The sequence below is a fragment of the Herpailurus yagouaroundi genome, unplaced genomic scaffold, assembly GCF_014898765.1.
Source record: "Herpailurus yagouaroundi ecotype Mexico unplaced genomic scaffold, PumYag 140, whole genome shotgun sequence".
Classification (NCBI taxonomy): Eukaryota; Metazoa; Chordata; class Mammalia; order Carnivora; family Felidae; genus Herpailurus; species Herpailurus yagouaroundi.
In genome coordinates, this window is record NW_024412395.1 from 49,511,341 (window position 1) to 49,534,889 (window position 23,549).

General features: G+C 40.1%; 1 protein-coding gene across 1 annotated transcript in view; it reads right to left on the minus strand.

Annotated features, from left to right (window-relative positions):
• Window positions 1–23,549, minus strand: part of STK39 (serine/threonine kinase 39) — a 311,613-nt gene that overhangs the window by 118,867 nt on the left and 169,197 nt on the right. Inside the window, exons 13-16 of the mRNA XM_040474668.1 lie at window positions 20,581–20,703; window positions 20,454–20,483; window positions 11,684–11,746; window positions 9,842–9,909 (exon numbers count right to left, since the gene is read on the minus strand). Coding sequence (XP_040330602.1) covers window positions 9,842–9,909; window positions 11,684–11,746; window positions 20,454–20,483; window positions 20,581–20,703 — 284 coding nt within the window. The remainder of the gene's footprint in view (window positions 1–9,841; window positions 9,910–11,683; window positions 11,747–20,453; window positions 20,484–20,580; window positions 20,704–23,549) is intronic.

Sequence of the window (23,549 nt, forward strand, 5' to 3'; positions counted from 1 at the left end):
ATCTCTCCTATTCTGAATGACAGCCTTGCTGGATAAAGAATCGTTGACTGCCTATTTTTCTGATTCATCACATTGAATATATCCTGCCACTCCTTTCTGGCCTGCCAAGTTTCTGTGGATAGGTCTGATACAAACCTGATCTGTCCTCCCTTATAGGTTAAGGGCTTTTTTCCCTTGCTGCCTTCATAATTCTTTCCTTGTCTGTGTATTTTGTGTATTTGACTATGATATGCCTTGGTGATGGACAGGTTTTTGTTCCACCTAAAGGGAATTCTCTGTGCTTCTTGGATTTTGATGTCTGTGTCCTTCCCCAGATTAGGTAGGTTTTCTGCTATAATTTGCTCACATAAACCTTCTGCCCCTTTTTCTCTCTCTTCACCTTCTGGGACTCCTATGATTTGGATGTTATTCTTTTTTAATAAGTCACTCATTTCTTTAAGTCTTGTATCATGCTCTTTTGCCCATGATCAAGCACCCATGATCAAGCACCCCTCCTTTGGCTTAGGCCTCCATCCACTCCCCATGTCTGTGTCCAAGCTATCCACCTTGTCAGGAAGCACCTCCGTCCAGAGTTTTATCTCAGATGGGGTTATGTTTCAAAACCCTACACCTAAGAGACCCCTGTGGTTTGAACCTGCACTGACTCTCTGGGGGAGGGTCTTGCTGAACAATGGCTGGGTGCCAACTTGCCCCAGAAGACGTTCATGCAATTGCATAGCGGCAGAGGTTCAGAGATTATGGCAAACCACAACACGCAGCCTGCACCAGGTTTTACCACATACTCTGGTGTCTTTGTCTCAACACCAGCAAACGTGGCTGCTCTCTGGGGTCCACTGGGATCTTCATGGCCATAGGGTCAAGCGGAGAAGAGCAAAGACCAGTGTGTTAAACAGTCCTAGGTTCCAGACCGGGTCTGCTGCTTCTGAGCTGTGTAGTATTGGACAAATTACCTCCATGACTTTAAACCTTCCTTTCCTCATCTGGGAAATGTCAGTAACAGCAGGACTGATGTTGTGGAGGTTTATGATGATCAACAAGACAGGCAATACAGAGTGCTCATCTCAGTGCCTGGTACATAGTAGGATCTTCATCTTTTTGAAGGATCGCACTGACGATAAAGTCAAGCTGTGCAGCAATGACTTAATTCTCATAGGAAAGGAATTTACCAAAAGAGAATATTCAAAAACATTAAGTAAAATGCCAAATATTTTTAATATTAAAGAACCATATTTGTAATAACTTGGTGCCCAACATAATAATAAATACCACTCTGTTAAACAACAAATGCGGTCTTGTCAGAAATAATTTAAGTCTGATAATGCCTTTACCGAAGACCACAGTCTGACATTGCCCCTGGATTCGATCTAACCATTACTCTTCTCAAAATTTGGATGTTAAAAAAAATAATAATAAACACTGGTTACCACGGGAACAAGTAACCCAAAGATAATATTCAACAAAAGGGCTCTCACCTTCCTTTACCCATAGCTCTTCTTTTCATCTATCTTCTTACTGCCTTTATCATTTTCTACCTTGTGTTAGAGTCATTTGAGCAGAGTCTGATCTCTCCGCCTACACGGTAAGCTCTTTGAGTGCAGAAACCCTGTCTTATTCATCTTTGGATTTTCAACAAAGCCTTGCACAAAGAAAGCCATAAATAAGCAGTTTGTTGAGGGGGGAAAAGGGACCTGAAAGCATTGCCACAATTGAACACTATACCTACACTATTTAACCTTTTGGGAAAAATTAATCAAGCTTCCCAACCACTTGCCTAGTAAAAATTATGCAATTAACCCAATTTTACAGGCTTAGAGAACCATTTAAGAATTCTAATTCCTCCTGAATGATGATAATGTGGAATTAGAATTCAGACATACTGGTGTTAAAACAGTGATCAATATTGTTTTTATCAGCTTCATCTTTCTTTATGAAATTATGATTTACTAAGCCTATACCAATAGCTAAGTTCACCTTTTAACAAGGGAAATTAAAATACTAGGTCAAGTTAGGCAATATTGTCATGCTAAGGATTTTTGTTACAATAAATACCCTAGTCTAGAGATCATCTTTCCCTACAAGCAGGAAAGCAGTTTTGTTGGTCTGGGGTCTTTAACTAGCCTATCAAGGTCTAATGATAGTAACCTAGTAATGAGGTAAATTCATTATGGGTAAATTGATGGGATATACCATACCAGAGCATCTACGTATGACAACTGTCACAGTCGCCTTCAACAAAGCTAGTTAACTGTAATCCATAGGGCTGAGCTGTCAAAGTATGAACAGTGTCTGACACAAAGGAATTAACAATTTAACTGATAAGTTTATCATTTTTCCAAATCACTGAGCCTGGTTCTCAAAAACACATGTTTATGTCAAATACATGACTATTCTATTTTATGAAAAACATACCAATGGCAAAATATTTGTACAATGTTCAACTCAAATCATAAATTATAGTACCATCTATTGACAGTATATAAATTAGGAGATGGCCCACTTAACATTTTTCTCCGAGATGTGTTTAAGATTTCCTTATACTGTACCTTGATACTCAAGTTTTTTGATAACACAGATGACATTATACATATATACAAATATGTTTAATATATACATGTATACGACTGGCAAGAAAACATTTGCATAAAAGTATACAGAAGAAAAAAGAAAAAAAAATCTACATTTTTAACTATCTCCAGAATTTAACACTGAGACCTAAGGTATAATCCCTTTTCTCTACACTAATAAATAACAGGTCAGTTTTAAGAACAAGGTAAAAGCAATAGCATATTTTTTCAAGAAAGAAATTAGTCTTTGCCGCTTCAGCCTTTTGCTTATGATCACCAGATATGAGTAATGGAGAAACAAATATATTACTTGTAGCTACCATGTATTCGTCTTTTGTTATAAAAAGTGACATTTTGCAAAGTAAACCATTTCCCAGTTTCCTACTTACAGAATAAAGGGGTGACTTACCTGGCATCTTGGGGCTGGGGGTCGGGGGAGGGAGAAGGAAGCCACATTCCTAGCAGGTAAGCCTATAAAATGCTATGTCACAAAGAAAGTCAGAATGACCTTTTCCAAGAGGTAAGAGGGCAGTTACCCATACGGCATTAGTTAAGGACTGATGAAAGGCTGGCTTGAACTCAAGTCTCTACCCACTAGTCCGTGGAGCACATTAAACATAAATGCTTTGCCCAGATGGCCACAGGGAATAGGAAGAGACAAACACACTACTTCCCAGTACCCAACAGCTGTACGTGGTCTAGACCAGCAATTTGCAAAGACAGTGAGGGCATATTTTCATGTATATGTGTTTATTTACATATATGTCCACACATATATCAGAATCTCGAAGAAAGGAATGAGAAAGGTACAGAAGAAGACATGGGTTTTCTAATCGAATAAACACTGGCCAGAAAAATCTTTCCAGCTTCCTCTAACATGGGCTGGGTTAGGAGGTAGTTTATCTGGGCCCAGAGAGGGGACAAGTGATCTCGAGTAGATTTCAAATGGGGAATGGGGAATGAAGAAATTGTGCGGCAGGGACCAACACTAGGTGGCAGGGCTTTGATTCTTGAGAAGCACGTAACTTTGGAGGTTTCTAAGAGGAGGCAGCTGGACCTACAAGGGAGTGTTGGCTGGTGGCACTAGAGAGGGCAGGTGACTGCCACCCTGTGTACAGGAGATCACTGAGGGTGACTCCATGACCCACATTTGTTTATGATTTAACAGTGAGTCTCGAACAGACTCCTCGACGAATGTTTTTATTTTATTTTTATTTTTTTGTTAAAAAAAATTTTTTTTTAACGTTTATTTATTTTTGAGACAGAGAGAGACAGAGCATGAATAGGGGAGGGGCAGAGAGAGAGGGAGACACAGAATCTGAAACAGGCTCCAGGCTCTGAGCTGTCAGCACAGAGCCCGACGTGGGGCTCTAACTCATGGACTGTGAGATCATGACCTGAGCCAAAGTCAGATGCTTAACCAACTGTGCCACCCAGGCGCCCCACGACGAATGGTTTTAAATGTTGTTGTTAAATGTCAATCGTAACCACACACACATGCACACAGATTTATATTCTGGGACATCAAGATTAAGTTCATCTCAGGGATCAAGCTACCAGCTCCACTTGAAAGTCACAATCACTAACTTCAAGTGATTGCTGGTGCAGCCTGCTCATCTTACCACATTTCCCTGGTAAATTTACTCTCCAGCTCTCCTACATGATTTCCTTCATCTCTCAAACCCCAAATATTTTTTCCTTCCTCACTCTCAACTGATCACACTCATTTTAATGAGACAATATAAACAACAGAAGACTTCCACCTTCCTGTACCCAGCCCCACCAAACTCCTTGCACGTTTGCTCACCCTTCTGCCGTGGTGGACGTGCTGTCCAACAAGTGACCTCTCCATACTTCTAACTAAGGCTGATGTCTATGTGGATGTTTAGGTATCATCCCTTCCCACCCATCTGAGGACACCAGTCTACAATGTCCTCTATCTTATTTCATGTTTCCTTCTCAACTGGATCATTCCCATTAACTTATAAATAATGCTTTTTTAAAAACAACTCCCGGGGGAACCCAGGTGGCTCAGTCGGTTAAGCGTCTGACTTTGGCTCAGGTCATGATCTCACAGCTCGTGGGTTTAAGTCCTGCGTCAGGCTCTGTGCTGACAGCTCAGACACTAGAGCCTGCTTCAGATTCTGTGTCTTCCTCTCTCTCTGTCCCTCCTCTGTTGTCATTCTGTCTCTGTCTGTCTCAAAAATAAATAAACGGTAAAAAAAAAATAAGGAAAGAAAAAAACTCTGTTCACTCCATATTTTCACTGGGATACCCCATTTCTCTGCTCCCCTGTATAGTAAGTTTCTGTTAAGAGCTGTCTGTATTAACATGGAACCTATTCTTGCTATCTGGTGTTCTCTCTTGGCACTCTGTCCCCAATCCAGTTAAGTCAGGCTTTAATCCCCAACATTCCACTGAAACAACACTTGCCAAGGTCAAGAATGTGCTCCATTTTGCCAGATATGCAAATTCTTAGTTCCCATTGTACTTGATCTAATAATAGCAACTGATGTAGTTTTTCACCCATTCTTTCCTGAGCCATTTCCTCTGTTTGGTTTACAGGACCACCATTCCCTCCTCCACTGCACCAGCCTGTCCTTACCAATCTGCTGACTGCTCCTTACCCAAGTACCACTTGAGGGCATGCCAGATGACTTCTCTATCTTTATCCACTCCCTAGGTGATCTCATCCAATTTCACAGCTTTAAATACTGTATGTGCCAATATTCTCAAATTAATTATTATCTCTAGCCCATTATCTTTATGTTGACATCACATAAAGATGTCCACTAGACAACTCAAACTCAGTACTTCTGGAACTGAATTCTTGATTCCACTCAAACCTGCAACTCCAACTCTCTTTCCCTCCATTTATCCATATTTTCATGCCCAAACTTCGAGTAATCTTTGCATGCTCTCCTCTCTCTCCAGAATTCCATAATTACTTGCCACCTCCATTACTCCTCACTCACGTCACATCATCACTGTTTACATCGTTGACATGGCCTATCAATGGGCTCTCCACTTCCACCCTAAAAATAGTGTCTGTATGGTCTATTCTCCATAATTCAATCACAGTGCTTGCTTTAAAATGTAACTCAGGGGCACCTGCGTGGCTCTGTTGGTTTAGTGTCCAACTTCAGCTCAGATCATGATCTCACAGTTCATGAGTTTGAATCCCACATCAGGCTCTCCACTGACAGCAGAGCCTGCTTCAGATCCTCTATCTCCCTCTCTCTCTGCCCCTCCTCTACTCTCTCTCAAAAATAAACCAACATTAGAAACAAAATAAAAATAAAATAAAATATAACTCAGATATGCTCACAAATCTCCAATGATTTCCCACCCAATAACAGTAAAGTCCAAAGTCTTCACCACAGGCTACGTGGCTCTACATGATTCAGCCCCTGAATCATCATCTGGCCTGCTCCCCTACCCCTCTGGCCACACTGTTTCCCTGGTTGTTTTTATAATCGCTTATAACATGCTTCTTGCTCAGAATCTTAGCAATCACTGTTTGCTCTGCCTGGAACTCTCTTCCTGTAAACAATCTCATGGCTTGATTCTTTACATCTGTCAGGTGTATCTTCAAACACTATTTAGAGAGCCCTTCTGTGGTAGGCAGAGTTCTATGACACTTTCCAATATCGCTGTCCCCTGGTATACATGCCCTACATAATCCTCTTCAATGGATATGACCAAGCCCTTTAAATATGATGGGCTGTCATTCCCATGATTAAGTTATGTGATAGAGCAAAGGTAAAGGGATTTGCAGATGTAGCTCCAAAGCAGTTGATTCTGACTTCATCTAAAGGGGCATTAACTTAGATGGGACGGGCTTAATCAGGTGAAAAACCTCTCACAAAGGGACTGAGCTCTTGAAGGGGAGGAGAGATGGTTTCTTTTTGCCTTTGAAAAAGGCAAAGTCGTACTGTAAACTGTGTGGAATGGGGAGCCTGTACAGAGGCCAAGGACCTCAGTCCATGACTGTCAGGAACTGAATTCTGCCAACACCCAAATTAGTTGGAAGACGACCTCGAGCTCCAGCTGAGAACAACTGCCGCCTTGTGAGACACACCAGAAAGCCCGTCTGAGCTGTGCCAGACTTCTGACCTACCAAAACTGAGATAACAAATGGGTGTTGCTTTAAGTCACTAAATTTGTGGTAACCTGCTACACAGTAGTAGAAAACTCGTATGCATTCCTTACTATGGGATAGCACCCCCACACTTTCTATACTCCTGATGGAGATTACCCTTCAGAGAACTTGACATCGTGTAAGTAATATGAGTATTTGAACACTTCCTCCCTGCCTGTAGAATGTAAGTTCCTAGGGGGCAAGAAATTTGTCTTTTGTTTCATTCCCCCGTTGTATCACAGCAACTCAAACAGGGCCATGCGCAGAGCAGGTGCTCAAGAAATACTTACAGAATGAATGAATATATTCGCTGCTTACATTTATGGCAGCACAGGGTGACCACAGAAACTTAATAGCATTTAACTTTTAACTTTAAAAGGTTATTTCTCAAAGTACAGGGACTGCCCTGAGAGGAGACCAACTGTATATTTTGAGAGATTCATGAGTTCTCAAATATGAAAAAAACTGGTGTAAACAAATACTTTGAACACATTTAGAAAAATAATGTATACCACTAGGCATGAACATATATTCAACAAAAGTCATACTAAAATTCATTTCTAAAATAATAAAACACAATCCATTTCTATTTTTTGGAAGTATTTCTAGGTGATTAGAGTCAGAAAAATATCATTGATAGGTCTTAATTTCAGTAACATTTTTAAACGAATCCTTTTATGATATCCCTCTGAGTAGACAGCTGAATGTCCACTAAAAAGCAGTAAAGTCAATACGATTTGTTTCTGGTTGAGCACCTATACCAAAAAATACTAGTCAATTATTGAAAGCCATGTAGAAAATGAGTGGTTTCTAACAAATGCCAGAAGACTGTTCTATTCGAACTGTTGAACATGTAAAATCAATGTCATGGATAAAGCTGTAAAAACAGGTTTATCCGATTGGCAAATGACATGTATCCAAACATTATAACTAATATGACACACTGACAATCATGAGTGAAATGTATGGCGGAGGGGAGGCAAGCAATGGGTCAAAGCCAACAGGTTCATGATTAATAGTGACAAATGTTAAGACATACAAAATGAATTTGAAAACACAAGTTGCAGTTCCAAATAGGCTTGACAGCCTTCCAAGAGGGAAACACAAAATCAGAGCTTTTGTTTGGCTGTTAGGTCATGCTGTATCTGTCACCAAAGTGCACAGCTATTTCAAAAAGCAATGAAAATGTAGGCTGATTTAGGAGAAATACGTACATAAACAGATGGACACTAAGCATTGTTTCTCAGCTTATTTGAATGTAGCACCCTTTCTTCATTAAGATCATGAAGGATTGGGATCTAACCCACAAACTCGGGGAAAAAACCACCCAGAGCCATGAGGAAAAAGGTAACAAAAGCAGATACAGGCTAAATGTTAATAAAGGTGAACGGCTAGGATTGTAAGGAGGATATAAAACCATATTATGAGACGCAAGGTTACTTGGACTGTTTTGCCTAGGAAAAAGGAACAAGCCTTGTAAAAACACAAATGGCTCTCAAAAAAACAAGGGAATGCCCTTGTTCTATATCGTTCTAGTACCCAGAGCAAAACTGTATCTGGAGGTAAGGCTTAGGAATATGTATGCATTTTAAAACACTCTCCAGGAGACTTTCATCCAGAGAACCTGATATCTGCTCTAAGGGCCAGAATTTGAGCCCACGGGAGCCCAGAATAGGAAGATCAGCTGAATCTCAGGGAAGAAGATTGAACCATAACAAAGCATTTTAGTATCGGAGGAATGGTCCATGGAAAAAGAGTCAAAGTATGCACAGAAGCTAACTAAATATCTAGTGTACCACTAAAGAGAACGTTCCTGCGTACGTAAAGTAGGAGACTGGACCACCGTGCTCTGAAGGTCACCCCCAACACCGCACACTCAAGCGGGCTCGATGGTAACCTCCACAGTCTCACTCACGACCGTATCTCAGGAATCAACAAGGAGCCTGGCACAGTGGTTGTACCGGAAGTATCAGTGGGATGAATAAAAATAAACGAACAAGTGAAAAATAGATGAAAGCAGTACCTGGTTCCAAAGTCAAATAAAAAAGGAATGGGCTATTTCATTCCTTGGAGAGCAATAAATATATTTTAATTGTGAACCATGATCAAGGACACTTTCAAATAGAAGGAAAATAGTCTTGTAATAGCTTCACTTCTTGACCAGAAATTATCTCTGAATTAAATCACACCAAGCCTTAGTGTGCAGTCCCCCTGGTTAAGTGTGTGAAAACACACCACAGATTGTAAATGACCAGCACAAGCACGGGGTGATTATGGTAATGATTATCTACCCTGACAGTCTAAGATAACTCAGAGGGCTGGAAACTAACCTTGAAAACAAATCGGCTTTTTATAGCCACAGCTCTGAAAATGGTCCATCAGCCATGTGCTTTATTTGTTTAATTGTCAAGGGAGAACCTATGTGTAACTTACTTTAAAACACCTTCAAAAATGTGACCGTAATCTCACCGACTTGGTAAATTACGCTGTTTATTATAATTAAGTGGAAGCAAATATGTTTTAAGACAAATTCTTAACGAAGAATATACACCTTATGACGTACCTCAATATTTAAAAATCCATGACGCAGAAAGAACTTTTCATTCACTAGATACAAAGTCTACACTGTCAGGCACCATATTTGTATCCATTTCCTAGAAGATGGAGGGTTCTTTCAAAATACATCTGTCATTTCTCCACAGTAGCTGATCAAACCTGCCACTGAAAAATGTTCTGAACAGGCAACTTGTAGTACAAGCACGGTTTATTTCTGTCAGAGACTGACTGCTGAAGTGTGAAAGAAACTCATTAAAAATCTCTTACTGTGATCTTACATTGTAAAAAATTTTTTTAAAGGAAAAAAAGCCCAAGAAAGAAAAGGCAAGGGGGGAAAAAAAACAACTTAATGAAGGGTACACTGAGCCTGCAGACACACTCATATGGTGCTTTCTTTCTCTTCTTTAGTAAGCAATTAGAAAAAGACCCATTAGTCCTGGGAATACAGCATACACTAGCTGTTTGCAGAAATCAAGTAAGTTAACAATTTTATTTTATGTTAATATTATGAAAAGTTAATGAAGGAGATAAGAATATTATACTATAGGAAGAGCAATACAAAATAAACAATATTATTTACCTTAATCTTAAAACGAGGTTCACAGCACAAGAAGCTTCTCTGTAGTCTTCGCTAGCATTGGGTAGCCCCTTTAAAGACAAAACCGCAAACACTGTTATCAACTTGGAAAAACAATCATGATATCCCTTGATTCACATGACCCTTTCTGGAAATTTTGAAACTAGGTCTTTACAGAGGGCAGGTCCCATTTGGCCACAATAATACCCCTATATGAAGGTTGGAATGATGCCTAATTCCCAACACAACTGGAGATCCAAACAGATCTGTTTTCAAACAGAAAACCTCAATGGTAGCATGGGTCCTATGAACAATTGGTATAAGCTGCAGCAAGTCCAAGGAAGAAGGGTCAGCCATCTTAAAGGAGCATCTTGCAACCTGAGCCACTGACTGACTATATCCATTGGGATTTAGTCCCAACACAAAGGTTGGGCACCTTAAACCTCAGGATGCAAAGGAAAGTGGAATCCAGTAGATTAGGACACTGTTTATCTTCCCTGTGTTTCTCACCTAGAACTGATTTCCATAAATATAAATCATCAACCACAAATGCCTCTACTCCATAGCTCCTCCTGACTCCTACAAATCCTTAGAAATGAGCAGACCTTCTTGTTGGGAGTAGAAAAATAGAGATTTTGGATCAAGACTTGCCTCTGCCACTGACCAGACATGCAATCATGAGCAAGTCATTCCCTGAACCTATTTTCCCACTTACAAAATGGGGATAATACTGGTCTCAAAAGTTTGCTGGAAGAACAAATATATGAAAACAACTCATCAACTACGTGTTACATAATATCAGTTATCCTAATCCCCTTTCCTGTTTCCCTTATTCTATTCACTTCCTGACAAATTACTATTCCTCACTTGCCTTTTATCATTCAACCAGTCCCTGAAGTTTATCTCAAGGTGTTTTACTGAGTTGCCTGATATGGAGTAAAAAGACCTAAACTGAATCCTGTCTCTGCCTCTAACCAGTTATATGACCTCACGTGAGCCAACTTCTGCAAGCCTATGCTTCTTTGGCTATAAAATAAGGGCCAAGGACTAGCTGTCTGACTTCAAAACAGGCTTCCTGCAACCATGAAATTCCATTATTCTCTCCTCAGTATACAGCTGTTTTCATAAAACACACATCAGGTAGGATAAAAATGAATTTATCAACGGATGTGCAGATTTGGGGGACAAAGTTGTGATCCTAAGGCTGATGATGCTTGATAGTATAATGACTTTGAAAGCAAAAGGGCTTGCTTACTAATTACACAGTGAAACCAGAATGGGGGTCTGCACTCTGCTTCTGTGTCCATGTTCCCACCCCTGCACTGCTCAGCACCCAACACGACTCACGGCGCATGTTTTCCATCATGTAACTTTTAGTATAAATGCATCTCACAGTCAGTGGACTTCCATTTTTACAAGGCAAGTTGTAGAGATAAGTTGGCCCATAAAATTCAATGATAAAAGAATTATGAAAACAGGTTATAAAAATCCAACCAGAAGCCAAAAAAAAAGTATCAACTAATTATACTGTTTTATAGCTAGAGTCTAACCGAATGGGGAGTCATTTTCTTTCCTTATCTTATTTCACACAGTACCAACAATTTCAGAAGCAGTCTGGTAATCAATCCTTGCTCTTGAACCTATCATTTAAAGGTTGGGGGTCCTGAAAATCATGGTCAATAGTAACAGTACTCTCTTCTCCATACCTATTAAAAAAAGAGAGAATTTACAAGCCTCCGGTTCTGATGGATTACCCCGAAACTGTCTATCTTCCTAAAATGTTGGTTTTTCTAAAAATAGGTCTACAAATCACCTCAAACATAAAGGACTGGTGGAGAAACATACCTGAGGATCCTGCACAGAAAGGGACCGTATTTGCTCGGGTATACTGCTGGCATTCACCGCCATCTGTTAAGAGAGCCACTGTTACAGCACTTAAGGAAACCAAAATGAGACATTAAGGTCAGTGTGGTTACATTAAGTCCCACTTATCAGAGACAATTTTACATAAGTAATTTTAAAGCAGTTTTTCCCCAAGTATTGTCCTTTGATGATGTGTACTGGAATCACCTAGGACGCGTGATTAAGATTCCTGGGTCCACCTAGCCTAGGATTCAGAATTTCAGGGAGACGGGAGAGAATGGGTATCTTTAACAAGTGCCCTGGGTGATCCTCCTGATGTTTTCAGAGAGCCACTGAGCTAAAGTGAAAAGGCATGGACTACTGGATATTTTAAATTTGATAAATTTGGTAACAGAAAGATGCTCTAGGATCATCTTTTTCTTGTCACACAATTTCTATAGGTCTTGTATCTATATGACATAGTCCAACGTTAAAGTTCCCCAATGAAAGGATATTAGGATAGTAACCTTTAATCATCATTTAACCTTTAATCATTACTTTGACTAATGAATGATTTATTCACTGGATTAAGAAAAATACATAAGTAATTGGACTTTTAAAACACATTTCCCCAAAGGAAAAGTCAGAACGACAGGTTATGTTTTTTCCTCAAGGTTGGAAATCCAACCCTAATGTGATACCAAAAGTATTTCTGAGCCCTACTTTCTGTGAACTCTGCCCTTGAACAAAACTTGAAAGACCAGAAAATAAAACTACAAGAGGAACAGCAATGAAAATGAAAAAAAACAAAAAAAAAAAAACAAAAAAAACCCATATTATTTTCTAAGCTTACTATCAATTCTAAAACAATCAGAAGTCATCAGAAATTTTTTTGCAGCAAGTTTTCTAAAGTTTAAGACATGAAATTGTTACTCTGTGCTTCCTCAAAATTGTTGTGCTTCATCACAATATTAGTGATGAAGTCATAGGCGGAAGTGTACTAATGTCTGCAGTTTACTTTGAGATGCATCAGAAAATGAAGACACACTGATGAATGAATAGATGTGCACATGATAAACCAAGTATAGTGATGGTAGGATCTAAATGTAGGTACATAGATGTTTCCTGTAAAATACTTCTAATGTTGCTGTATTTTTGAAAATTTTCATAAAATGTTGGGGGAATATGACAGTGTAAGAACAACCAACCTGTATTCTTTAACCAGCCAGAGGACCTGGGCCTACACCAAATGATCTTTTGTGAAGAATCTTTCAGGCTGATTGATCCCATCGTCTCACTTAAGGTTTGAGATACAACCAAAAGCCACATCAGCACTTACAGAATATCCCACCTCTAGTCCAGGGACCACTGTAAACTGAAAAAACCTTAATGGCATTTACTAGAGATGAAAACTTGTCTTCCTCCGTGGGAGGTCCCATCTCCTGCCCTGCTCCCTTATTCCTGGGCCATGATCAGGAAGGAGAGCTAGTTACCTGCACTGGGGACTGGATCCCCAAGCACCCTGTGCAACCTCACTCTGTAGGTGTAATCCTGCACCTAATGAAGGGACCAGCCTCTGACTCTCACTGGTGCACAAGCAATCTGGGTGATTCCTCAGGAAAATATGAAGAGATGCACAAGAGGGATGGAGAGGGAAGTTCCCTGTACAAAACACCTTCTTTCACAACCAACTAGAATCCTCCAAATTTCACCATTATGGACCTAATTCTATCAGTTCAGCTTATTTATGCCCTCTGGGGCAAATTTTTTTCTTTTTGTTTTTTTTCTTTTTGAGAGAGTGTGCTAGCCGAGGAGAGGGAAAGAGGGAGAGAGAGACAGAGAATCTTTTTTTTTTTTTTTTTTAATTTTTCACGTTTATTTACTTTTGAGACAGAGAGAGACAGAGCATGAACGGGGGAGGGTCAGAGAGAGAGGGAGACACAGAATCTGAAACAGGCTCCAGGCTCTGAGCTGTCAGCACAGAGCCCGACGCGGGGCTCGAACTCACGGACCGCGAGATTATGACCTGAGCCGAAGTCGGCCGCTTAACCGACTGAGCCACCCAGGCGTCCCTTGAGAGACAGAGAATCTTAAGCAGACTCCCTGCTCAGAGCGGAGCCTGACATGGCACTCAATCCCACAACCTGGGATCCTGACCTGAGCTGAAATCAAGAGTTGGATGCTCAACCAACTGAGCCACCCAGGCGCCCCAATGGGCATACATTTTTAATTATAAAAGCTTACAAGAAAGCCAACATATTAAGCAGGTGTTATTCATCACAGTATAATATAAATTTGCTTGCTGGAATTTTTTTTTTTTTGGCTTTTTTTTTTTTTGCTATAAGAAGTGCATTCAAGGGAAGCCTGGGTGGCTGGGTTGGTTAAGCATCTGACTTGATTTCGGCTCAGGTCATGATCTTGAGCCCCATGCCAGGCTCTGCACTGACAGCATGGAGCCTGCTTGGGATTCTCTCCCTCTCCCTCTCTTCCTCTGTCCCTCCCCTGCTCAAGCTCTCTCTCAAAATAAATAAATAAACATTAAAAATCAAAAGAACTGCATTTGAGAGAATGGGTGTTTTGATAGGAAGGGAAGAGGAAAAGAACAGATTAATGGTGGACACCACCCTGGAAACAGGCCTCTGAAACTGGGTAAAAGAGAGGCAAAGATCCCAGAATAGGGAAAAGAAAGGGACAATGTCTGCTAATTTTCCATAGAGCTCTGCTTAATCTTCTCATTTTCTATTTTTAAAAATACTGTGGCTAAATGCAGTGTGTTATCCTGGATTGGATCCTGAGACAAAAAAAGGATTTTAGTACACAAACTAGTGAAATATGAATACAGTCTGAGGTTAGTTGATAATAATGTAACACTTTTGCTTCTTAGTTGTGACAAAAGCACCAGGGTCACATAAGAATTTAACAGTGGGAGATCCTGGGTGAAGAGTGTATGGGAACATTGTATCATCTTTGCACTTTTTCTTGCAATCTAAAATTATTACAAAATAGAAGGTTATTTTCAGAAATACAGAAAGATTTCTGATCACAAATCTAGCTTTTATCACAAAAAAGTCAGAAAGCCAGTCATTTAAAATAAGAACATCTTTTGGAAAATGGTGGCATAAAGGTATCAAGTTAAAGCCATCTGTGATGACAAGGCTAAGTATAATAAATCTGGAGGGAGAAAGCAAATCTTTGCCTCCATCTACAAATGGATATAAAACAAACACGTATCAGAGCTGACAGGCATTTGGAAAACACAATGTCATCAGAAATACATTTGAAAAGCTAAAGGCAGTTTTAGCAATCAGGTAACAGCAATGAGTAAACACAAGCAATAAATTTAGCTTCCACATTGTGACTAATCGCTATAAAATTAACTCAACCTAAACCCTCACCAAATTTCTTTTCTACTCAGAACAAAATATCACAGGAAACAACATTTTCACAACTAACCTAGCCTCGATTCTGTAACAGAATTCTTCAATATGTCTCTTATGGGCTAGAGAGGGCCTGAGTCAACAAACCTTCCACCTGCCTTCATTACACCTGATTAAATAAGGACAGCTTCTCCAAGGGGGCTCTGAATCATCTTTCATAGTTTTTTCTCTTCTCCCCCTCTCTCTTTTCTTCTTGACATTTCTGATAGACAGATATTTGAAGCAAATCTTCAGAAATTTTGAGCACACAATCTTCTCGGATTTCAGTGTGGACTTTGGGATTCAGAGCAGTTGGTGTGGTTTTCCTAGCCAGTGGCTTTTGATCCTAGCCATGTATCAATCACACAAGCAGCTTTCTGAAAATCAGACTTGCCTGGACCTCAGCCCCAACTACCAAATCATAATTTGAGGGCTAGTTCTGGGCATCTGCATTTTTAAAGCTTTCAGCTTTTCTGATGTGAATCTAGGGTTACAAACCATATGTTTTCATGCCACCTAACAGAGGGGCTGTGCTAAAAAAGAATGCTTCTTTAGTAGAAGGCTTAGCAAATGTCTCCCTTGGTTAAAGGAAACCCAAATGAAGTGTGAATGTAAAGATAAAGGCATTTTTACTTTTATGTAGAAAATGAGGATATAAGGCAAAATTGATTTTAAAAGATTATAAAACATGTATCAATTATTTTCAGAATCTGACAAAAACAGATTCCCATATCACTGGTCAACAAAGATCAATAATGAGATAATAAATGAAAGGTTTTACAAAAGCTAGGATGGCAAATAGGAAACCCCCACATGAGGAAGCCAGTCTTGCAAATACTACTCCCGACCCCTACCTCCAAAGTGATGAGAAGTTTCTAGAGAGCAGGGCTCTCTGCCTTGTTTTTGTGTAATTCCCACAATGGTACAGTACTTAGCACTGCTTCGTGTAAAAAATCAGGCACAGATTAAGTATTTGCTCCATTAACTTCATTATTAATATTACCGTTGCATTATTAACATGAAGTTCTACCACTGGCTTCCACATCCAAGTGGAATACAGTAATAAATAAATGAAATGAGCATGAATTACCTACTTATAAAAAACTATGAGTTACTGGCAGGTCATAACTAATACCTTGCAAGGCTACTTCTAAAATGTCCAGTTAGGAACACAGGAGGACCAGCTTTTAAATGGGTTGGGCTATGAACCTCAAGATGAGCGGTACAACTCTAGAACTTTACAGGTTACACTGGAAATTTTCTTTCGGATTTAGGAGGATCTCCTGGTACAGCCCAATACCAAGCACATCTTCCCAAGGCCCCCCTGACAAACACCCCACCCTGGCCTTCTTAATCTTCTCCAACAAACCCTGTAATACCTAGATATTCTGCCTTATACCTTCCTAGGGAAGCCAAACAGCCCTTTACAAATTAAGCATTTCTACAGCACCCCCTCTTTTATTGGACTATCTTCCTCTGTCTGAATGTAACTACTAAGTAAGGCTACCTTCTCTGAACTTCAGCTCAATGAAATGGCATCTTTGGATTTTTCTGCTCACTTCTGACCTACTCATAAATACGATACGCTTCTTCAGGCACCTGTTTAATGTTCACTTCAGTGTGTGGGTATTCATGTCACCAACGAACATGGAGAGAGCGTCTACTAGATGCAAAGGGAACATAAATATGAATAAAATACTAGCCCAGTCTTCCAGTAGCTTCCAGTCAGCCAAGGAAATAAACTGTGATTTAAATGATGAGCATTCTCGAAAAGCTTATCAAAACGTAAACACTGGCATTTAAACGTGCCACTTGGCACAGATAAGCATTTTCATCCTCAAAGATGTTTAAAGGTATAAGGTACACTGTCAGAGGCTATATAAATTGGTGCTGCTTTTTTTTTAGTCTCAGCTTTATGGAGATATAATTGACAAATAAAAATGTAAGATATTTAAAGTGGTTTAGCTTTTGATAGCAGCTATTGAAAAATCCAAAACCAGATTTTGTCAAACGAAAACCCACGGTTCTTTAAATTCTTTAAAATGTTGGGGCGCCTGGGTGGCGCAGTCGGTTAAGCGTCCGACTTCAGCCAGGTCACGATCTCGCGGTCCATGAGTTCGAGCCCCGCGTCGGGCTCTGGGCTGATGGCTCAGAGCCTGGAGCCTGTTTCCGGTTCTGTGTCTCCCTCTCTCTCTGCCCCTCCCCCGTTCATGCTCTGTCTCTCTCTGTCCCAAAAATAAATAAACGTTGAAAAAAAATTAATTAAAAAAAATAAATTCTTTAAAATGCTTAACCTGCACATGTGCTCCTTAAAATGCGTACACAAAATGTTAATGGAATGCAGTTTATAATAGTCACCTAAATGTTCACAAAGTTAGTGGTTAAATAAATCACTTCAATCCATCCAAGGTAATACTATTCGGCAGTTAAAATAGAGGCAGATCTACAACAACTAACGTGGAAAGATTTTCCAAGATTTAAGGCAAGTTGCAAAAACCAGAAAGACATTTTTGTGGAATCACCGTGTTGCACACCTGAAATGAACAGAACACTGCATCAACTATACTTCAATAAAAAAATAAATTTATGGTTTTTATAATCCCATTCACACTTTTAATATGATACAGGTTTCTTTATTTACATATTTATATGTAAATGAGAAAAAAAAGGCTGGAAGAAAATACTGTAAACTGAAAACCTCTATGGAAAGAAGGAACAGTCACAGGGGCAGGAGAGGTAGCAAAATAAAAGTGGCTCTTCGGGATTTTTTGTTTAGTTCTTCCACACATTTTACAAGTCTTTGTGTCCCTTTCAATAAAGCCTACTCTGACCAACCCATTTAAAAATCACAGTCCCTTAACACACTCCCTGTACTTTCCACACCTTTCTATTTTTTCCCATTGCTCCTACTCCACTGTAACAAACCACATAATGTACTGATTTATAAAGTCTGTCGCTTGTTTTTTACTTGCTCCTATCAAAATGTAAGTGTCACAATGGGGCACCTGGGTGGCTCAGTCCAGTAAGCATCTGACTCCCGATTTCAGCTCAGGTCATGATCACACGGTTTGTGAGCTCAAGCCCTGCGTCAGGCTCTGTGCTGACAGCGCGGAGCCTGCTTGGGATTCTCTCTCTCTCCCTCTCTCTCTGCCCCTCCCCTGCTCACCCTCGCTCTCTGTCTCAAAATAAATAAATAAAATAAAATTTAAAAAATGTAAGTGCCACAAAGACAGGGATTTCATGTTTTTTTTTTTTTTTTTTACTGTTGTATCCCCAACACCTCTTAAAACAGTGTGCACAGTAGGTATATATATGTGCATGTGTGCACACATTTGTCGCCCATTTACATATTCAACAGTTCTAATTCCCTTTGTAATAGATAAATACGTTTTGCTTCACTTACACAAGTGAATTTGGGTGGTTGGCAAGACGGGGCTACTTTAATTAAAAAGCTGAAAGGACAGAGCAACCATCACTGTATCTGCCCTTAACACAGTTCAGGATACTGAAATGCCAGCTACTGAAATGTGAAAAACAAAAAAGATAACAAAACAAAACAAATGGCCTGAGAAGCCGTGCAACAGCAGGTAGGGCTGATTATTCCTAAAATCTGGTGAAAGTGTTCACATTCAAAGACATGAACCTTTCACAAAAGTAAGGTTTCATGTTTCCTCAATTATAAACTCATACGGGAACAGACGTATATCACTGGGAAATCAAATTAGTCTAGACACGGCGAAGTGTCTAACACTTTTAAATCCCACCCAAGAAGGTCGACAGTGATGACTGACAGCATGCTATACATTACTCTCTTTCCTGTGTATGCAGAAAACATTCTTGCCAAAAAGATACTGCTAGTATCCACATAACAGATCAGTTATCAAAGCCACTTCAACAAGCACATAGGAGGATACTGTCACAATAAACTTCACAAATCCTCAAGAGGAAGGACCCACAACCCTCAGTCTATACCAGGTTAAGGCAGGACTCAGTGAAAACATGCCAATAAAGACGTCCTGTAGTGAACCAAAATGAATGCTTTCTGAATCACGATGCTACCCGAAATCACGTTATTTTGTTCTATTTCTAAGCAGGTCTGACACTTTTAGTTAGAGACACTCCAGGAAAGAGATGAAAAACCTTGACTCTGCACTTCACTGTAGGTAAAACAGCAAAGTGGGCAGAAGAGGGCAGAGTGCACGATACCGGGTTAAGATGGTTCTAGAAACCAGCACATGTGTGCGGCCAATGGGTCCTATTGTGGAAGTCCTCACCATCATTTGTAACAGAGGGAGATAACTTCCTTGACAAACCTTATCTTTTATACACAAAATGACAAGATGAATTCCTATGATCAACACAGGAAGAAACAGGAACTGAAGGACAGTTAACAGTGGGAGGTAGGCAGACTGAGAAATCCCTAGGCAAGGCCTATCGGTGTGGCATGAAGAATGGAGAGACCAGAGGGAAGGGAGAATGACAGGGAAACAATAGATTGTAGCTCGGATGTACTCTTCTCAGAAAGTCCAGCTGGCCCCTTGTAGTGGAATCTAAGATTTACTTCACTTCATCAAAAGGAAGCGTCTGCTAGTTAAAACAAAAGAAAAAGTTGGGATGGATATCATCTGTATCCCGAAGTCTTCGGTTTCCTTGATGAGAATTTATCAAGGCACACATTAATTACGAGGTCTGTAAAATATCTGGAGCTATTTAAATATGCTCGAATTTTCTCTAGGAGAATTAGCAAGTCTTCTGAACATCATTAGACATTAGCATTAGGATAATTAACCAGATGGAAGAAGTAAAGTTAATCAAAAGGTGACCAGTTCTCAAAGGGAAGCTGATCAGAGTGTTTCCTGCCTACTAAGTTACCCACTAGATTGTAAAGCACACTCAACCTAGAGCCTCCCACCATTTTAATTATCTGCTTTACTATAAACCAAAAATCTAGAAGAGACTTTGCCTGAATGCCTATTATGTTTTCTACATGACAGTAATATCAAGAGTTGAGATCAACTAAGCTGAGCAATCAGTGGGTGCTTCGTGTGCATGATTTTATCCAATGCTCACAGCAAGTTAAAAGTAGTGTGATTGGTCATTACCATCTAACAGAGGAGGAAACAGGCTGAGAGAGTAAAACAAGCGGCCCCAAGTTACAAAGACCAAAAGTAACTCAGACAGTATCAGGACCTGCAAAGTCTACATGCCTTTTCTTTTCTACTACTCCGTGAGGACGAAATTTTGATGTCTCCTCCCCAAATGGATCATACTCTGATACTGCAAGGGGGAGGGGGGCTCGTGGGAGGGGGGGATGGTGAGGTGGCAAAAAAATGTTAAAATAAATCACCACCACTCACCTCTGGATTTTCTTCTTTTACTCTTCGGGACTGTAAAACAATTGCATATCCATTAATACGTGCACACACAAAATGCCACAAACATAAATTGTGCACAGGCTAGCTCACCATCGTCAACATCACTTACCTTTTCTTGAGAAAAAGCGGCCTTCCCTTCTTCACTTTTCTCGTCCATCTCGTCGTCACTCCACTCCCAGTCACCGTCCTCAGTTTTATGAAGGTGACCGCTTGACCCAGGAACTCTTCTCACCTGAATCAAAACACACCCGCCCAGATTTTTCACTAGCAGAACGTGAACAGTGCTCGCTGGTGCTGCTAGTTGGGTCGCACAGCACACACCTACACTGGAAATACCTTGAGTGGTTACGAATTCAGGCAGAGCAGTTAATACCCCCAAAAGACTACATAGCCTGCAGACTCCCACACTCATCCTCTTTCCAAAGATACTGTGTTCTCGAAACACATTACTATACACCAAGAGCAAAATATTTTGGAAGAATACCACGTGCGTCAGCCACAGGGATCAAATCCATCTTTCCCTTTTGCTTCATTTAATACTTCGTTAATTACTACACACTAAAGGCCATGTGATCAGCTTCAAGACTGCCTAAGGAAACGCAAGCAAGCAGCAGACTGCTGACAGAGGGAAGGCGAGGGAGTCAGGCAGCCTAATGAAACACCTCAGTCTAGGACTGATCAGCAATCTAAAGCCTCCATCAAAAAAGCAAATACCCTTTTGTTGCCACCTTGCTCTTTGTCAGAACCTGACCTCACACTTGTTTTCCCAAGATTCTGCTCAACCTACCTAAGCAAAACGAAACAGCATCAGACTATTCTTAACACACCTTGTAACACTTTTGAGACTTGGGGGATTGCTAGAAACATGGCAAGATAATCAGCAGCCATGCCGGATCATCCAAACAGGTTATAACAGTCTTCTGCAAGGATTTCAAGTTTATTTGAACTTGTGATTAGAGATGTAGATGTGATTCAGGGGTATTTTCTTCAAATGCCTGTGTGGTTGAAAACGCAAAACTTTTAAAAGGACAGGATGACTGAGAATGATGAGCCTCTGACCAAAGTAATTTGCGCTAAAAAAAACAGATTCAGATGTAACTGAACAAAGCAATGTAGCAGCGAACATGTGAACGTAACAGCCAGTGAGTGATCCACTGATTCAGAGGAACTTCAAGGGGAGAGGGACCCTGGATAGGGTCTAGTCCAACCCCCTCAATTTACAGATGAGGAAATGAAGGCCCAGGCCCGGAAAGTGATGGAAGATTGAAGAAGATCACAAGGCTAGAGGGACGAAATTAAGGCAAGAATAAAAGCCCTGAGATTCCCATTCAAATGCAAATCTTATGCCACTGAATGGTAACCGTGAAACGGAAGTTGTCTAAAAACATCCTGCGAAGACTTTGAAAGACTTATGATGTGAAGAAAGCCTAATTTCCATAATACAAACTAGTTGGTTATATCATGGGAGCCTCATTAATCCTGAGGGAAATGCCACAGACCTTAAATGTAAGGTTAAGTATTTACACACGTTTGATCAATGTCAATTCATAATCAAAACAGGCTCGGGGGTGGGTCTGACTTAAAGGAATTATCCTGTGGAATCTGTAAAAGCAAGCCTGACCACTTGGTCTAGAAGATCTGAACTCCAGGATGGAAAGTTCAAAAGTAAAAAGTTCTTATTCATAAGTAACACAGTTATGCTTAATGGGGGGAGGGGGGGAAGCTTCTCTCCACTCCAAAAAAACTAATTCGAATTTGAAACAACCCCTTCTGTGTTTGACATAAGATATTTTTTTCCATTTGCATATTCTGAGTCATTGGAAATGACCTATTCTAATGATAATGCTTTATAGATGCTGGCAAAGTACCGTATGGAGAAAATGCTGAAACTCACTTCAACACTTTCAGAACAGACTGCTCTTTAAAACTACAAAGAAATGGGTAGGGGAAGAGAAAATGATTTTCTATTGACATATATTGTAAAATTATTTTCTTAGCAATACTAATCATGATGATAGTACAGGAAAATCTGTTAATGACTACATTAAAAGAATGTAAAGCCACATCTATCACAAAACATACTATTAACTAAGAAGTGAGAAAACAAGGAAAACTGTTATCAGAAATAGAACAAAACTCTACCTTTACTGAAACTGCAATAATGAAGCACAGTTCACAAATTGGTATTCTTCAAGTACCTAAAACTTAAGAGGTTATGCTAAGGAAATCCCTCCAACAGCAGAGAGAGTACAGCTTTACATCTTAAAACTTCGTTTATGCCCCTTTTTCCTCTCTGTTTACAAGATGTGTCAACAGTTTTGTTTCCACAGGCAGGATCCAACCACAGACAATAAAATGGGCATCTTCTATTTTATTTTAGAACCCAGGCTGTCTCCCTCCTAGTTTTATTTGCCGGAAGAGAGACAAAGAAAATGTCTAAGATGATGACCTCAGACATTGAGGGAAATGGCGGCACCGGCCTTTAAGTCATAAATATTGAACAAACAAATGTAGAAATTAAGACTAAAACATTATAAAATCTATGTAGCATAAAATACTGGTACAGGAGTAGGAAGAATAAGAATACAGATTTGTAATGAGCCTTTCCTGGTTTCCTGAAAGGAAAAGAACTTGCAACATCATTTCAAACCCAGGTTTCATGGTATCTTTATGGGACACTGATCTACACTGAAGAGACCAGGAAGCAATTCGAGGAAGCTACATCCTTGCAGGGAGTTTGCAGGGACTACAACCAACAACTTCTACCTTCCAAAGTCAAGGCAACTACGTTTCACATAGTTTAACAAACGGGGTTCTTATTTAGGAACTGAGGAATACTCTACCAACTAAAAATTTCAAAACAGGGGCGCCTGGGTGGCGCAGTCGGTTGGGCGTCCGACTTCAGCCAGGTCACGATCTCGCGGTCTGTGAGTTCGAGCCCCGGGTCGGGCTCTGGGCTGATGGCTCGGAGCCTGGAGCCTGTTTCGGATTCTGTGTCTCCCTCTCTCTCTGCCCCTCCCCCGTTCATGCTCTGTCTCTCTCTGTCCCAAAAATAAATAAACGTTGAAAAAAAAATTT